This window comes from Nelusetta ayraudi, unplaced genomic scaffold (genome assembly GCF_046127955.1).
Source record: "Nelusetta ayraudi isolate G7.1 ecotype Tasmania unplaced genomic scaffold, CSIRO-AGI_Nayr_v1 ptg000114l, whole genome shotgun sequence".
In the NCBI taxonomy this organism is placed as follows: domain Eukaryota; kingdom Metazoa; phylum Chordata; class Actinopteri; order Tetraodontiformes; family Monacanthidae; genus Nelusetta; species Nelusetta ayraudi.
Window position 1 is genome coordinate 70,578 of NW_027466164.1, and position 17,815 is coordinate 88,392.

The following is a 17,815-nucleotide window of genomic DNA, read 5'->3' on the forward strand; positions in this document are numbered from 1 at the left end:
CAGGGAAGCGGGGTTTGGTCCGTCCTTCTAGGCTGGGTACTCGAAGAACGCTTCCTCCAGGCGGAGGACACTCGGCCTGAAGGGTGCGGACCCTGAATTGAGACACAGCAATAGTCTCTCTCTGCCTCGTCCCAATGGCCTCCTACGGGGAAAATGTCCAAAACAGGCCAGTAAAAGTGAATCCAGCTGTCAATCAAATGAACTGGGTTTGATTTCTTACATAACTGAAGTCCCCCTCAAGCTGCCTTTCTCTCTTTGCTCATCTTTAAATGACTTTGAAGACCTTTTTTAATGTGTCAAAGAACAGAAATAGAACACCTCCTGCAAGGGCCAGATACCACTTCAAGGCTTTGTAGCTACCCGGAGCAGACGACAGCAAATTAAAATTGGCGCTCGTATCAAACTACTCAGAAATAGCCATCATTTTGTTTGTTTGTTTTTTGTTTTTTTTTAAACAGACCAAGTCTGCAACTTTTGCCAACTTTTATTTGTCCAAACATGGTCCAGTGAAATCACTGCTATGTTTTTCTTCGTTCCTTGGTCCCACCCACCTCCCACATTCATAGTATTAAATAGCGTATTTCTGCTCACTGTTTGCCCACCGAGCCTCCCATCACCCGCTGTGATCTCCCAGATAACCTTTGCCTGTGCCGGCTTATTTTCCCTGATATTGCAGTGGCCTCTCTTAGTCTTTGGAATGACAAATCTGACTGTCTCCTCGTAGCCTCGTGGCCCGCCTCCAAAAAACATTGACTTTCTATTAAACCTTGCAGGTGTTTATTTTAAGAGAGACAGAGAGAGAGAGAGAGAGAGAGAGAGAGAGAGAGAGAGATTATTCCTTATCATCCTAAACGTAAAGCCAAGTGTCAAACCACGCTGGTGTTTAAGGACAAAACAAAGCCTAAACATTGCAATACGTGGGAATAAAAAACATTTTCTTGCTCCTGTTGAGTTGACAACATGAGAACTCATTTGAAACCTTAATAGTGTTTCGAACGTAGAAAAACAAACTTTAATTGTGGCAAAATTGCCCTGCTAAGCAGTATGAATCAACCTTTAGTTTTGGCTGCACACTTCTGAGTACATTTGGGTGCTCATACATGAAAAAGGTGCTTGCTCTCCAATTCAATTTGACTTATTGACTTACTAATTCAGGCGGTGCAAAAAAAAAAAAAAAAGGAAACCCAACAAGACTTTGAGCACATTCTGAAGCCTGCTCTCCTGATGGCTTTGCAGACTTCATCAGTGTGTGTAAGTGTAAGTATATTGCCTAGGAACTGGCTGCCGAGATTCTTCTCCGAGTCAAATGCGTGATCTTCTGTTTAAGAAGAATCGAGATGTGTGTTGTACTCCGGAGATGATGCCTGAATCTACTCGCCGCATTGATTATTTTTCGTCTCGTCTCGTCTCGTCTCTTTTTTTTTTTTGTTCATCCTGGCGGCGCAGGCATCCTCTGCTGCCTCCACGCTCCACGTCCCGGAAAGGCTGCGGCGGTGGCTGTATTACGCCCACAGGGTCCCATGAGTTCAGTCGAGGCAATTGCACAAATGCACATGGATCGTAAAATGCAAGCATATGGCTATTTTCTTTTTTTTTTTTAAACCTTGTCTGATTTTTTTTTTTTTTTTAGTCCACCCCATTCATTGTGTGCTACACTTTTCCTAAAGTATCTGCTACTCCAAGGAGTTCTGGATCTGGGCCATTTGTGAAGTCATTTAAGGGGATAGTTGCAACATTTTTTCAAATTTGGCTTCTGCCACAATCTCAATAGTCACATGAGGAGGGCCTTTCCCTTTAGTTATCAGTGTCTGTCGTTTTGAAATCTGATACACCATCCAACAAGTCCAAAATGCCTCCATGCAGTTTGCTGAGCAGCTGGCCTCTCTGCCCTCACTGATCTCAAAACAAGACTGATAATTAAAGTGACTCTAAGGATTACAGCAATTTGACAAAATGTTGAACTATCCCTTTAAGCATCGATAAATCCCCCAGATTAGTGACGGCACCCCTTATCAGGAGCACTTTCCACTTTCCCTCTGAGGCTTGGCCTCGATCCTGCCACAAGCCTGTGCAAAGTACCACAAGAAACCATCAGTTTTAGCCAGAATATAAAACTAAGCTGAAGCTTGCGTCTTCAAACGGAAGTTTGAATTGCCCCCTGGGGAAAAAAAAATGCATGAAAATCTGTGTGATGTGGGTCTTTTTAATCATGACGTGTTTTGACGTATGAGCGCTCGCATCATTTGAGGTCAGCTTTGTTTTCTCTTCTAATGCGTCTGGGGATTGATTGTGCCGCGTTATTGAGTAGTTGACCTCTCAAGCAAAGCTGCGGTTCCTCCTTGAGATGTGTTTTTAAGAGCTTGGCCAATATACATTCAATGGATTGTTTGTCATTTGCGTTTAAACGGCCACTGTCTCTCTACGTGGTCCAGTGCGGTTGTTTGGCGTCAGGGCGCCGCTTCCTGCCCTAGCCCGAGCTCGCCCACAGTCCCCGGTGCCGCATGAGCGGCGGATCGTTGTCCGCCGGTGGTTTTCGACACACGATCTTTTGAGGCGAACCACCCGATCAGCGTGCTGCCTGCTGCAGATACTGTATACCCCAGGATAAAATGGCCCCTCTTGCCGGTGGATTAGAAAGTTTAAACAGCTCTTATTGTAATTGGAAGATCGCGGGGTGAGATTAGAAGTGGAGTGGAAAGGCGCACGAGCAGACCTCGGTAAAAGGTCAATTGTTGGATGTTCGTTTTCTTTGTGGCGGACAAACAAAACCTGTCGCTGCAGCAACTAAAGGTTAAGTGTGTAATATTTGGAGATTTGGAAGGGGAAACGGCAACATTGAGTGGTTATGTTTTAGATTGCAGCGTCTTTCACTCTCTCTCCCCCTCCTGAGCTTGGCAGTAAACTACCGTGGCCTGCGCACCCAAACCTGGATATTTCTTCCACCTTCTTCCTCTTTGGTTCATTTGGAGACGCGAGTGTTCACTTTAATTACGAAACGCACTGTCAGTCGGGCTGGATTGTCCACACCAGGCTTCCTTAGAAAAATGGCTGGTCGCAAGAGCCTTGCTCTATGTATATTCTTACATATATTTGAGAACCGTTCTAAGGGTAGGAAAACCCAAATGACTTTTACTGTACTGTGATTATTATTAATGTATTTATGGGCATTATATGAAGTCTTTACCAATATAAAAATCATAAATCAAGCCAAATATTACACACTGGACCTTTAATTGCACGTCAAAGTTCAGCCCTTGTGTAATAAACGGCGACGGCGTGAGGCACGGTACCGTGGTATCCAGGTGGCGCACAGCAAAGTCAACACGGAGCTCCTTGTCAGAACAGCGTTCAGCCGTGTACTGAGTCTCGCCGCGACTCAACGCACTCTTGAAAGACAAAGAGCTGTAGGAGGAGGCAGTGAGCAGGGCGGCAGCGATTGACCCAGACATGCCGGAATGCGGGCTCAGGGTCAGAGGGTGTCCCCCCACCACCACCACCACCGCCGTCTCACACACACACACACACACACACACACACACTCCCCCGTCGCCATTGGATAAGGTGATTCGATGACAGCTGGGCATGCCAAGCCGCGGAGCTTTCGGCGATAAGCGCGACGCAGCGCAACAAGGAGACGAGATGTCAGCGTAACCCCTCTGGCGGAGGCTCGGCACCCACAAGAGTGTCACTCACGGAATCGTGCGAAGCTGCGGCTGTGTTTTGTTTTGTTTTTTACATGAAATAGGGCTTGGTGATTAATTGATTTTAAATTGAAATTGGATTTTTTTTTTTTTTTTTAGCCGAGACGATGTTGAAAAAAGCATGCTACCGGGCTGTGCACCACCACTCCCCGCTGCAAAGTGTGCCTGAAGACGGGATCTACTAAGACTGCAGCACGACAAATTTATTTCAAAACCTCGCAAACACCACAAGCCAGAGTGGGAGCAGAATGTTGCTTTGCAGGCTGTACATGAAAGACCAGTGTTTCGGATTCCTTTTTGGTTCCTTTGTTTACTCGTATCTGTAGTTGTCCTAGCTAAAGCAGATGTTAAAACCAGGAAGTGATTTTGTATGCTGCCCTCGCCACTACTTGTTAGTAAATTATCTTTGCGAAGTTGCGTACGACATGCACTGCACTTGTTCAGTATTTGTAGCGTATTTAACGGGAAATGTCACGTAACGTGTCGTGCTTTGAACGATGAGTTGTAGTCTAATGTCGCTCAGTGAGTATCAGAGATAAAAAATATCCCTCCCCCTCTTTTTAAATGTCTTAAAACCATCAATACACTTCTTCTGTTACCAAAAAAAAATCAAATCGAAATCGTAAATCGAGTTTTCAGGCGGAAAAAAAAAATCGGGATTTTATTGACTCCCAATTGATGATTGATGATGGACGCGGCGGCGGTTTCTGCAGATGGAAATGTCACCACATCATAATCACTATCAGGTGTGTGTGTGTGTGTGTGTGTGTGTGTGTGTGTGTGTGTGTGTGTGTGTGTGTGTGTGTGTGTGTGTGTGTGTGTGTGACTGAAAGAAAGCCGGAGTGAGCGAGGCAAATGGACGCGGCGGTGGAGGGGCTTGAATGCCTCTCAATGGCTCTTTGGTTGATCGATACACGAGCACCACTCCCTAGCCGCTCCCCCCCCACCCCCAACCTCCACACACACCACCACCACCGCTTCCACCGCCTGCGTGACAAGCTCATATCGAACTCCGTTATCTTAATTATTGATAGTGGAAATTGAATCTAATGAAATTTCCAGCATCTTGAAACAGGAACTCCCCTCGCTGCGGCCGCTGCGTGAGTGCACGCCTGACGGAACAGATCCTCTGCAGGCATTTTAAAGCTGTCATATGAAACGTGGTTATGTGATGTAATGTTGGAGGGGGGGAAAAAACTTATTTAAGGCAAAGATTTCAGATTGAAAACTGCCCAGTGTAGCGCGTGTGGGGAAGCCGCACGGTGCAAAGCTTAATGGAGCGCAACTGAACGAACGGCGGCGAGGCCAGAGGCAGAAAGTGAGTGCGCTGAGGTGAACAGCCAGGTGTGTGTGTGTGTGTGTGTGTGTGTGTAAGTGTGTGTGTGTAAGTCAGTCTGTTGGGCGGCTCTGCGGGGACAGTTGGTCAGCATCGTATCCTCTCCTGAACTTTTGTCCCGTCGTCCAACAGCGCTGCCGCCGCTCGTTCCAAATCTTCAAGGTCAAAACGGATCCTCGTGCTTTGGTGAGGAAAAAAAAATAAAAAAATCTCGCCTACTCTGGTTGCGTTGTAGCCATTCAATTTTCACGCTTTGTGCGTTTGAACGAGGTGACGCCAAAAACAACAAGAGATTTTGGTGCCCCCCCCCACCCCCCCTCCCCTCCCTCGGTGGCAGCGCTGTGATTCCTGGCACGTCGGGCGGTTTAGCGGCAGCTCGCACGCTGCGCCGTCATCCTGCCGAGCCATCTGTGTAACAAGAGATTACCAGGTAGTCCTGTTAATCTGGGGGAGGGAAGGAAGCCGAGTGGAAAATGTTTAAATTGATAAGGCGACGGTAAGCGTTTCCCCTTTCAGGCTCAACGCTCAATTCCGACAACGCAGCTCTGTGATTGGCCTTCGCAGAGGTTTCCTCCTGCTTTGGAAGCCGTGGATCTGATCTCGGAGGGACGCTGGAGGGGGGGGGGGGAAAGGGAGAAAGCCGAGTCGTGCTTTTCCATAATTGCAGAGAATTTTCGGGATTTGCCGCCGGGTGTGTCGGATCCGGGTGGCAAACTAGCTTTTGTTTCCCGCTCCTCCGTCTGCTCCCCATGAATATTCAGGTCAGGTGGCGTCTTAGCGCCTCTCGAAAGGTGCATCCTCTCATTACATTGCGGCGTGTAAAACCAGCTCCATATCCTGCTTATTAGATCTGGTCGGGCAGAGGAACACTCTGCTAATTAATGCTGCCGGCAGCCTCAGTGTTTGCGCGTCCCTTCCCTGCTAGCGAGCCGACACCCGTGATGCCGGCGTGCAGCTGAGAAAAATCTAAATGTTACTACTTCTTGTCTGCGTCTGTGTGTGTGTGTGTGTGTGTGTGTGTGTGTCTGAGAGAGCTTCGTGCACGGTGGCGTGCGCGCTTGCCTCCAGCCCTCCCCCCTCTGCCGCGGCGGGGCATGCAGGCAGACGCGGCGGCGGAGGAAAATTTGCATCGGCGGTAGCGGCGGGCGATCTGTTTGATCCGTCCACTCATAACACATCAGGTGGCCTTCCTGCGGAGAACCTGGCCAGCGCTTCCATTTCTCAGGATGTGAGAGAGAGACAGAAAGGGAGAGCGAGCGAGAGAGAGAGAGCAGGCGCACCGGGGCCAAACTGAAGCAAGCTGCAGTAAAAGACAACAAATAAGAACAGACGGAAGACGTGGACGGTGGGGGGGGGGCCGACAGTGAAGAACAGAGGGGAAGAAAGACTTAAAAGAACAATAGAAAGCAAGGGGTGAAAGACGCAAGGGGTGTTTTGAAAGCAAGAAATCGATGGGATTGAAGAGATGGAGGCGGAGAGGAGAATTGTATCGTACCTGTGCCCCAAAACGACTTTATTGCGTCGTGGCGATACACACCGCGGGGAAAAACTAATCCCAGGCCCGTGTGGCTGTCAAGGTTCGCAGTCATCCAGGTCGTCTCGCTGGCTGGGTTCCCATCACCACCAGAGTTGCGCAAAAACCTAAATATCGCGATAAAAAAAAAAACTGGTCATGGAAACACCTCAACATGGAAAAAAAAACCTCTCAAATATGTCGTTGGTCATCTTCAGTGTGTCAGTCATGAATGGGTGTCAAGTGTTTGTCCTTCTAAACGTTGTTCTACACATTTGGAGATATATATATATATACATATACATATATATATATACATATATATATATATATATATATATATATATATATATGTATATAGTATAGTGCCAGTATGGTTTGGTGGTTCACCTTGTCTCTGTGTACCAGATTTAAGAAAACAAAGTATAAAAAATAATAAGAATAAAAATCCAAGGAATATGAGTGCAGAAAAAGTCAAAATGCCACCAGTGCAACAGTAGGTGGCGCAGGTTTCAGAGGAGTGCACGAAGCGCACATGCTGTAGCAGCTCGCGCTTTTGCCGCAGCCATACCATGAAACTTAAATCCCGAAGTGGATTACCCCAGTCTAATTCTGTCCAGCTCCACACCTGCACATTGTGTAAACACACACACACACACACACACACACTGTGTACCCTCCTGCTTTATCTTCCCGAATTGGATGCACTTTGGCAAACAAAACCCTGATTAATGATCTACACGCAGTCATCGCAAACAGCGTGCACAGAATGTATCGTGTGTGTGTGTGTGTGTGTGTGTGTTTGTGTCTGTCTGTCCGCAGAACGCCTCTTTGCCGCATTACTTTTGATTCCAGTGACTTTGCCAACTTGCTTATCGTGGCTTCCAGTTCTGGCGGTGCCGTGTGAGGCGCACGTCGCCGCTCCGTACGTCGCCTAAACGCGTCCATTATGTTTTTCCAGAACTTAATACTCGGCTCCTATGAATTATAAATGCAAGTGTTTCCAAGCGGCTTATTTTTAGCGCGTGCGCGCACGCACACACACGCGCGCACACACACACGCCCACAGAGGACTTTCCAAAGCTGGGGTTACATCCCGTCGGAGGCCAGCGCAGAGGTTACACCAAGAACTTTGCGTTGCGTTGCGTTGCGCGACGCTTCTGGTTTTTGTGTGCTCGTGCGTGTCTGTGTGTGCTTCGGGTTTTGTCAGATGTACTTTGCAGAATGTACTTGCACAGGTGCGCTTCTTGTGTTGGATGGGATTTGTTTAGCATTTGATTGGATGTGCAAATCTGTTTGACCGCGCGCAGGCACACACACACACACACACACACACACACACACACACACACACACACACACACACACACACACACACACACACACACACGTACTCTGCTCACATTCATAAAATGCTGCCACGGAAGAGAGAGATGAAACCGGTTTTGCCAGCAGTGAGTCTCACTGCTGGGTGATCACACAAGGACTTCATCGTCTCCTGTTGTAGGAGGGTCTTTTTCCCTTCTAAATCTTCATTAATATAAAACAGTCACTTATGTAACACACATGTCTTAAAAAGGACATTGCTGTCTATGGAATCTGTTGTTTTGGCTGTTTGCTTTTTTTGTGGGGTGCATGTTGATGTTGATTAATTATCACTTACCAGCGATAATTGCTTGGGAGCTATATCCCTAGTTTAGGGCCCATCATGTTTAATAGTGGATGTAATCATAGAGATGCCCTAATAAATTGGAATGGATTTGTTCCATGCGGAACCCCACCAAGCTATAACATGCTGAAACAAGAAATTGTCGAGGAAAAACTACATGGATGTAATAAAAACAGATTAATGTTCATTTAGACCTTGAAATGTTTCTTTTCATCAGAGGAGAAACTGAATTTTGTAGCCACATCCAGACGAGAGCAAAGAGTTGGAGTGAGGGGAGGGATCTTTTGCATACGAGGAGGTGTGACCCTGTGGCCCCGCCCACCCCAACCCACTCCCCACTACATCTGACTGGTATTAATGGCTTCATCCGCTGGCTGTGACACTGATGTACTATTGGGGGCAGGTAACTGCTTCGCCCAGCGGAATCAGGGTCCCCCGATGCATAAATCAAACGCCCCCTCCCCCACCGCCAGCACCCCCGAACCCTCGAGCTCCCCGGTCTGCTGTTGGTTTTGCAACGTTACGGCGACGCCTGGCTTTTTCTGCCTAACGATCCAAGGGCCGCTTCTCCGCCACTGTCGTTTTCCTCCTCCTCTCCCGCTTCACGCTCGCCCCGAGAAAGGTTGCAAAGTCTGCGCCCCCACCCCTCCCCGAAAAAGGGAATGCAGTACGCTTGGGCGGCCACCGGGTGATCTATAAATATCCCGCGTGGTGACAGCGGGGGCGTGTGGGGGGGGGTCTTAACGTGAGGGAAGGCATATCTGTGCAGATCCACGCTCCATTATTTAGACCTTTTTCATTATACTTTTCATTTCATCCACCGGCGACGCCCCTCACGCGGCGACTGGGGCCGAGGCCGGGCGTCGCACGACACCCCGACGTGGTGCCTTCCTGAATGATGAATCCCCCCCCCCCAACTCCCCTCCCCCCATTCAAAGCGAGACGCTTTAATTAAACACCGCTTGTCTAATTTCTGCTCCTTGATGAATTAAGACGCATTAAGATGTTAATGATCTGAGCGGTCGCATTAAATTTAGCACCTGGTTCAGAGCCATCGCCGGCTCCTTTAATTGCCTCGAGTTGGAGCGGTGGATTTATCTTCTAGTTTGCTGCTCGGCGTCGACTGGTTGGGAGGAGGGGGAGGAGGAGGAGGAGGAGGAGGAGGAGACGAGTTGCAGGGCGGACTCGGTCGCGTCCGGATGTATGAAATCATTTATCTCCACGGGCGCTCTCCTCAGCGGACCTTGTGACCTTTTTCCACCTCATTTATCTGTCAGTTTTTTTGCGCACACAGCTTTATCTGGGAGAAGATGTTTGAATGTCAAAGGGCGCTAATGCAAAGCCGCCGGTTCAAACTGCGCAGCAGTTGGAAAAGCTGCTACATTCAATTTGTTTTGGTTTTTTTTTTTTTCGGCGGTCTTAATCCCCAAGAATTTATCCTAAAAGTTCCCAATGTGTCTCTAAACCTGGTTTGCAGTGCAATCCAGGACTGAACTTCCTGTTTGCAGTCGAGGAGTGCGCAGATACGAGAGCTTCAGGGTCAAACCAAAAACAGAACAATAGTTAGTTAGTTAGATAATGGGTAATGGGTCACACGTCAGTCACATCACTTTCCAATAACAAGAAACATGTGGCCCTCTCACAAACATATAAAAACTAGGGAAGTTTTTTTTCAAATTTCTCCCGAATTTAGTAGTCATGCCAAAGAATGAATTTCTCGAATTTCCTATTACTCTGTAGTAAATAACAATACTTTACACAAAAAGACAGGCAAACAATGATGACATAATCCGGTTTACATTCAATGCTGCAATGGCTGACGTAACAAAGCTTTTTTTGAAATGGGCTTTCTTTTTCCAGTTAAGTGTAATGTATCTAAAAGGCTAAAAGTAACACTTGCCTATCTGTCACCCCCCCCACCCCCACCTTCCAGGATCAAACTTCCTGTGCGCGACGCACATCATCCCCGTCAAGAACGAGGAGGGCGTGGTGATGATGTTCATCCTCAACTTCGACTACGTCCTGAACGAGGACAACAGCGACTCGCTGGAGAGACTCAACCATACTTCGCCATCCAAAGCTGACCAATGTGAGTAACTCCTCCCACTTTTTTTTTTTCTTTAAAAGCAACGCAAAGCAGAACCTGCCGTCAGTATTGGAATAAGACTGGTGTTGAACCAACCCAATAATTTGTGACCAGACTGGGCTTAAAGGTCCAGTGTGTAAAATTTTACCTAATTTGTGATTTGTAAAAGCTAAAATTAATTAAAATTCTCGCAGTCCAGTAAAAGCCATTTGGGTTTCCTACCCATCAAACAGTTCTTATTTATACATAAGAATGTGCATAGCTCAAGGGTCTTGCTCCCAGTTAGGCGCCATCTTGGAGCACCATATTTCTAAGGAAGCCTGCTGTGGACAATCTAACCCACCTGAAAGCACGTTTCGTATTTAGGCTGAACGCTCGCATCCTCAAATAAAGTGAGACTACACACTGGACCTTTAACAAAAAGCTGACTTTACCAGGGAAGTTTTGACTGCAAAACTACCAGTGCGTTTTCCGCACCGTCGACCACGTCTGCAGTCTGCTACATTCTGAGAACGGCAGATCACCTATTTGATTCATTTTTCATTTTGGAAGCCTGCCATCACGCCCCTGCCGGTAAAACAGACAATCTGCGGAGGAGGTGCTGCGATGGAAGTAGCCTTGAAATTCACTCTGCTTTTAAACTGTGCCTGAGAGCATTGATCAACGACGACGTCGCCAAAGCAACGCGCGCGTTGATCCACCGTCTGATCACATGACAACAAGATGAGGGCGTGATTTTCAACGACGGCTCTGATGCGCGTTTGAGTTTGAACCGTCGCTGCGTTCTTTGCTCGTCTGTTGTGCGAGATGCTTGAATCCGACTGATTCCTCATATTTTTAGCCTCGGCGGCGGCGGCGGCGTCTTTCTAAAGGCCAGGCGTGACTTGTGACTTCAATGCCCCCAGCTTCCTCCACCTCCCCCACCTCGTCCGCTCGGGGGGAAATCCCTGCACGGGAAGCATGCGCGGCATGTTGACACCGGCGTTTAACAGACACTGATGCGTTCGCCTGCCGCCACCGCCGCCGCCTCCAAAGGTCCGACCCAATTATAGCTCGTCGCCTGCCAGCCGGCCGACGGCCTGACGAACTGGCGGGGCAGCGCCGGGGGGACGGCAGCGCGGTGCACTCGGCCTCCCCGGAGCTGCCGGTGGAACGCCGTATAATGCCCCGTTCCCCTGTGGCGCTCTTGATGTCGGCCGCCTCGACTCCCCGCTCCTCTCTTCTCTCTGTCTCTCTACGCCTTTCGCTGACATATAAAGCGGTGGCGCGGAGGAGCAGAGGTCACCTCCAGATGACCGTAATTGGATGGGGTGGGACTAGGGGAGCAGGGGGGGGTGGGGGGGTCCCTAACAGGCAGCACTGAAAACAGTTGGGACAGGCGTGTGGCAAAGCCGAGCGCGTGCGCGTGTGCATGTACGTACGTTCAGTTTAACACCAGCAGTTCGAAAAGCTGCGACATTCCGCTCGTTTAGTTTATTTTGTTTTTTGCATTGCCTTAATCCCCCCAAAAAATTTAGGATAAAAGCAAAACAAGCGAAATAGTGCTGCAATCTCAACTCCAACCACTCGGTGTCGCTGTTTCCTCTCAGAATATCCAACTATTGCGCACTTAACTTTTCACAAAAAGAGGTTTGCCGCCTCTGAAAACAAGTGTGTGTGTGCACTAGCGTTGGCAAAGCCGGGCATGTATGTGTGCACGCGTGTGTGTGTGTGTGTGTGTGTGGGTGTGGGTGCGGGCACTCAGCTAAACGCCAACTTCCTTATTCATGGGAGCTAATTGCATCAGCGGAGAGGGCAGCCCACCCCCGACAGCGCAGTCCTTTGTGGAGCCGAACCGCCGCCGTCTAATCTGAATATCTAAGCGGGCGTCCCTGCGCCATCTGATGCCGAGGGCCCGGTTCTGTTTACAAGGTCGACTCCCTCCAACCTCGGCCATTACCCCAGGGCCTCCCCTACCCTCCCCCGCCCTCCCTCACCCCTCATCTTCCCCGCAGAGTCGCACTTCTCCACCAGCTTACGGATTCTGAATAACTCTGCATAATGCAACATGGCGTCACGGCTGAACTAGCGGCGAGAGGACGTTTAAAAAAAAAAAAAAGGCTCCGCACGGTGTGGCTTCTCACCGAGGGTCTGAACGGCGCCGCCAGCTGCATGTCGACGCAGCCGCCTTTCCTTCCTTTCCTTTAAGGCGACGTAAGGCCATCGATCCACGCGCTACAAATGAGCTGCCTTCCAGTGGACACGGCTTATGGATTGCTTTTGCTCCTCGCTAACGATTTTTTTTTGCTTTTGCTTTTTCTTCGCTCGCATTAATCTCGGAATTTCCACATTTTTCTCTGAAGACCACAGGCGGGCGGCAGGCTCAAGGGTGCGAATTAGCAGGCAGACAGAAGTCGCACCCTTTGGTCGTCCCCAGAATTTTTGGGGCAGATGGCAGGTCCGATCGGTGGCGTTTGTTAAAAGCGATGGCGTGATCGCTCGACCAGCGTGTTTCTTCCCAGCTGGAGCAAAATGCCCTCTCGTATCCGAGCAGACGGCCGCGGTCGGGCTTGGCCGGCGCCGGCACCGGCGCGTGAGCTTCAACTTCAGAATTGTCAGATCATCTATTACGGTTTACTTTGTCCCGTCCACTCCAGTTTATTTCTCAGTACACACATGAGTTATGGTCGCACGGCGAGCTGCGAGTCGTCAAGGACTTCCCATCTGAGCCCCGTTTGTGCCGGGCGAGGAAGAAAAGCGGTAAATACAGCGGGACGTCTTTGATGAAAAATGCCTTTGTTTCCCTGCGGAGGTGACATATGTTGTGTGAAGTCAGTTTGACGGATTAAAGGCCGGACTGGACCTTGCTGCCTTGGCGGCTTTGTGTCTAGCGTCCCAGGTTTTGCAAGTTAAATCGAGTATGAACTCGATGGGTTCTTACGCGGGCGTGCGATGGCACCTGTTTTCGTCAGTGGGCACATTACTCATGAGGAAGAATGGCTCAATTACACTTTCATTTCCCCCCCCCGTATGAGCGATTGCTGGGTAAAGTGGGCATGCAGCACAACTGGCCATAGTCCCCCCACCCCCAGGAGCAACCAAGCAACCCAGGTAAACACCCCAAGGTGATGGAAGACTGGATTCTTCATGCAGATTCATTTCAAAGTCAGCAAAATTATAAGCGGGGGGGGGGGGCACTCTCACCAAAAGGATGGATGGAAGGATGCTCCCTTTCTTCTTCTCCGTCCAAATCATGCTCACAGAAAGACTTTTTCATTTTTTTCATTTTTTTCATTATTATTATTTTTTTTTAACTTTGCAACGTGAGGATCTGAGGCTCCAATTAATATTCAATGCAAATATTGCCATCTGGTATCATAGCAACTAGGGCCACTGTAGGTCCGGGCGGCTGCTTAAAGCTGCCAGTGAGTATTTGCAGGCGAAGAATGAGAGGGAGCTGACGCGCGCGCGCACACACACACAAAAACACACACACTCGTTCACTCTGAGAGGAAGATTTTCCTGCGCGGCTCAGCCCCTCTCAATATCATCGATATCTAAATATAGCCGCAGACGCGGCTGTCGGTAAACTCTGAATCGTGAGCTAATTAAGAGATTTGCGTGGCGTGTGTGTTTACCCTTTAGGCGCAGTTATTAGAACCGGAGCGCTGAGCCGCCGTTCATTCATTTTCTCTCCGCGTTCTGCCATTTAGAAAATGCGGAGCGCCGCGAAAAATATTCACGCGCGAGCTCGAGCGCCGTCACCATACAGTGATACAGCGAGCGCCGTTGCCGAAGGCCGGGAAAAAGCAGAATCCTGCTGAGTCTGAATTCGATGCGACCCTCCGGGATCGGCCGCAGTAGGGCTGCTGCTGATTCATTTGATCATGACTCATATGCATAGTTTTTATTTGCCATTGACAGCCTCAACGAGCATTGAATATAAATGCGTTTCTGCCACTGCCGGCGACTGAGCAGATTGAAAAGTTGAACCCAAAAGAGCTCCCGCACAGCCGACGCCAGTCATTGTGTCTCAACGCAGTTCCTCTCCCCTCCCCCAGTCTCACCCCCGTGCAGGGAGCCGTGAGGAAGATGAAGCAGTGCGCCGCTCTTCCCTAGGCCACGCACATCAATCCTACTTCCTCTTTCATGTCTATGCTTCCTTTTGCACGGCCGTTGACGTCGCACGTGACGAGCGTCAGGCCTCGAGTTCAGTCCGTGGCGCTCGATGTTGCTTGAGAAAGCACGGAAAGCTCTGTCGTAAACTAGGTCCTGTTGTTAGTTCCCTTCCTGATGACTGTGCCACGGCTCTCGCTGCTTAATTTGCAGGGGCCGATTCCCCGCGATGAGGGCATATGTTCCAGTGTCTTTAATTATTCACCACGAGCAGCCTATGGTTTTGAGCTCCATATGCGTAGTCTCGTACTGTCAGCGTGTGACCCTCCTTTATAGTAAGCGCATGCGTTGTTGTGAAATGCAAATTTCCCTTGTGGGGAAACGGCCACCTTGCGTTCACTTTTACCCTTTTACTCTTTTATTTCCCAACCTTTTTTCTACCAAAACGCCGCAAAAGCTTTCAAGCCATTCCTTTATCTCCCCCCCCCCCAGGATCTGTCAATCCATCCATCCGAATCCGCCGTAAACATTCTGTATAACCCCCGTTAAAGAAGCCATTCCTGGGCGCGCTACTATATCACAACAAATGTCCCCCTCCTCCATGAATAATTGAGGGAAATCGAGGATTGAGCGAGTGCCCAGGGCTGAGCGAGCGTTTGTTTTGATCTGCCGTGGTCTTTCGAAGAAAGCTGCGTTGGCAGCCTCCTTCGCCGCTGCTGGCAAGCCAGCACAAGGCATTGGCAGGGCGGGGGGGGGAACGCGGCGAGCGGCTTCTTCCGCTGCTGCATGCGCGACGTGGAAAAACTCAGCGAGGGATCAGATGGGGTTACGTCGATCCCAGCGGCTCATTAAAAATCCAAAGTGCGTTTTTTTTTTTTTTTTTGTGTTTGTGTCTTTGCTCTAAGTATCCAAACAACTTCACCGCCAGCTGCTCGTTGTACAGCCATGCAATATGTTGACGCGAGATAGTGGCACCGTCATCACTGTGCAGTTAGTTGGGGTGCAATGGTGCCTAAATCTGTTCAGTTAAAGCAAGAAAACGCTCAATTCAAACTTTGAAATTGGATCATGGGCAGTTTGCATTACTTTTCACTGCTAGGCGCAGTAGATGACGTACGTAGGTGGGACGTTGGTAACATCAGAGGCCACTTTCTTCCTCTCTGCTTTACTATTGGTTAATAAAACAACCTTATTGCTTTAAATGGCTGTCGCTGCTGTTTAACTGTAACTAGTTCTTCTGTGGTGATAGCAAAACACTTGAGTAGCCGTGATATTGCGAAATTGATGATACGTCTTTCTCTCGAGACACCAGTGTCACCAAAAGTCAAGTTATTATCCCCCCAAGTGTCCTAAAAATGAAGCAGGACAGAATGTCCCTGACACCTGTATCCATGATTAACAAAATAAATAAACATGCTAATAAAAAGTTTTATTTTGCTGAAGTTTGCTTCACTAGCAGCTGCGTAGGCTGGTTACACAGACAACATAGTATTATGAAGAGTGAGCGAGAGTTGAATGAACCTTTGTTCCCGTCTCAATACAGACAAAACGGCAACAGGAAGAATTTTTTTTTTTTTTCAGGCGTTTCCCTCGTCCGCGACTTGAATCAATAAAGAGGAACAGATTGGAAAATTGCAAGTGCAAACTGCAGCCTCGGTGGGCGGCCCGGCATGCATGTCGCGCTGCAGGCAAACAAAAGGGAGACTGATCTTATCTTGACACAGAGAGTAAAAGTAATACGTTCAGAATTTCAGATTGTGTTTTCTGCTACCTGCGACATTGTCTGAATTAATGGGTTTCCTTCATTGGCAGCTGAATTCATCAATAAAAAAACAATGAAAATCAATAGGCCTGCTCTCATATGGTGTACAAGTCAAGTCATAAAGTCCTCCAGACCCTAAATTTTATTTGACCGTTCTCACATTGACAGCCCACCGGTCACTAATAGTCATGAACAGATTCTGTTGCTCCTAGGAAAGACTGGGGGGGGGGGGGGGTGCAGTGCAGATGTTTCCAGGTCCTCCAGGTCAACTTGTATTCAATAGCTTGTTCTTAGCCATTGATTAATCTCAGTGAATTCTCAGTTGAAATAAGGCAAAGCAGTCAAGGATCTGAGTCATTTCATGCAGGTTTACTGATCGTTGGAAAATATGTACAGCAACCTGGGGGAGTCCTCAAAACAAAACAAAACAACAGCACCCAATGGTGAACTGACAATGAACCATTGGTCAACCCAGGATGAACCCATGAGGATCCACCGATCGCCCCGTGATGAAGCAAAGATTTGTCTACACAGTTTTATAGAGTCCAGGCATGGCAAAGGTAGTATCTAGATATCCCAATAAGGAGTTGTTGTTTTTCAGGTTACTCTCGATAGCTCATCCCACATCAGGTGGCATTGCAACCTCTGACCTGCGTGAGGGTATTTTTGTACCGCTACCAACTGTAAGTGTCCGTACAGAAGACAGATTTTCTGGTGTCATTTTCATGGTCTCTTTTCTGCTTACACCAGACAGACACTTAAATGAAAAACTACCGCAATTCAGATGATGGAAATGAATGCACTTCACTTGCGACTCACGACCTTGTGCCCTTTTTTCCAGGGAAAGGGAGATTCTTTCGTTTCCGTTTCCCCGCCTTACCTCTCCTGGGCATCAGCAAGCAGTCGCTGCCTCAGGAGGACCCGGACGCCGTCACGGTGGACTCGCCCCGCCACAGCGACGGCTCTTCGGCCACGCGCGACTACCAGCTTCCGGCCACCCGCGAGAGCTGCAGCCCCTCCTACGCCAACGACACGCGGGCCCTCATCGGGCCCAGCCACTGCTCCACCCCTGTGTCAGGGCCTCTGGACCACTCGTCGCCCAAGGGCCCGTGGAGCAGGGTGTGCCCGGAGCAGGCGCTCGGGCGGATGCCGCACCGGAGCCAGGAGGACACTCTGGTGGCGGCTCCCTCAATACCGGGCCTCACTCCAACCCCCTCCAGAGAGACTGTGTGCAGCATTCGCAGGGCCTCCTCTGTGCACGACATGGAGGGCTTTGGCTCCAACTCCAAAGTGGCCTTCAGGGACCGGCATGCCAGCGAAGGTAGGAATGATTTGCTAAGCCATGTCCCAGATTGATTTGGTATTATGACACAGCTAGAACTCGCTATAGAGAGGCGTAATAAAGGTACAGTGCTCAATTCACTGCCCATAAATACATACATAAAAGTGTATACTCGCAGTACAGTAAAAGTCATTTGGTTTACCTACCCATATAACAATTTTTATATGTATATAAGAATATACTGTCCATCAGCCTACATCAAGGGTCTTACTCCCAGTTAGCTGCCATCTTGTACCGCCGTATTTCTAAGGAAGCCTGGTGTGGACAATCCAGTCCACCTGACAGCCCATTTCGTATTCAGGCTGAACGCT

At 48.9% G+C, this 17,815-nt stretch overlaps 1 protein-coding gene across 4 annotated transcripts in view; it reads left to right on the top strand.

The window, feature by feature from the left end:
* LOC142903594 (voltage-gated inwardly rectifying potassium channel KCNH7-like) overlaps positions 1–17,815 on the top strand; it is a 63,202-nt gene that overhangs the window by 14,805 nt on the left and 30,582 nt on the right. For all 4 annotated transcript variants that reach the window (XM_076049314.1, XM_076049315.1, XM_076049316.1 and 1 more), the window contains exons 3-4: positions 10,153–10,308; positions 17,004–17,483. In XM_076049314.1, the coding sequence (XP_075905429.1) occupies positions 10,153–10,308; positions 17,004–17,483 (636 nt within the window). The remainder of the gene's footprint in view (positions 1–10,152; positions 10,309–17,003; positions 17,484–17,815) is intronic.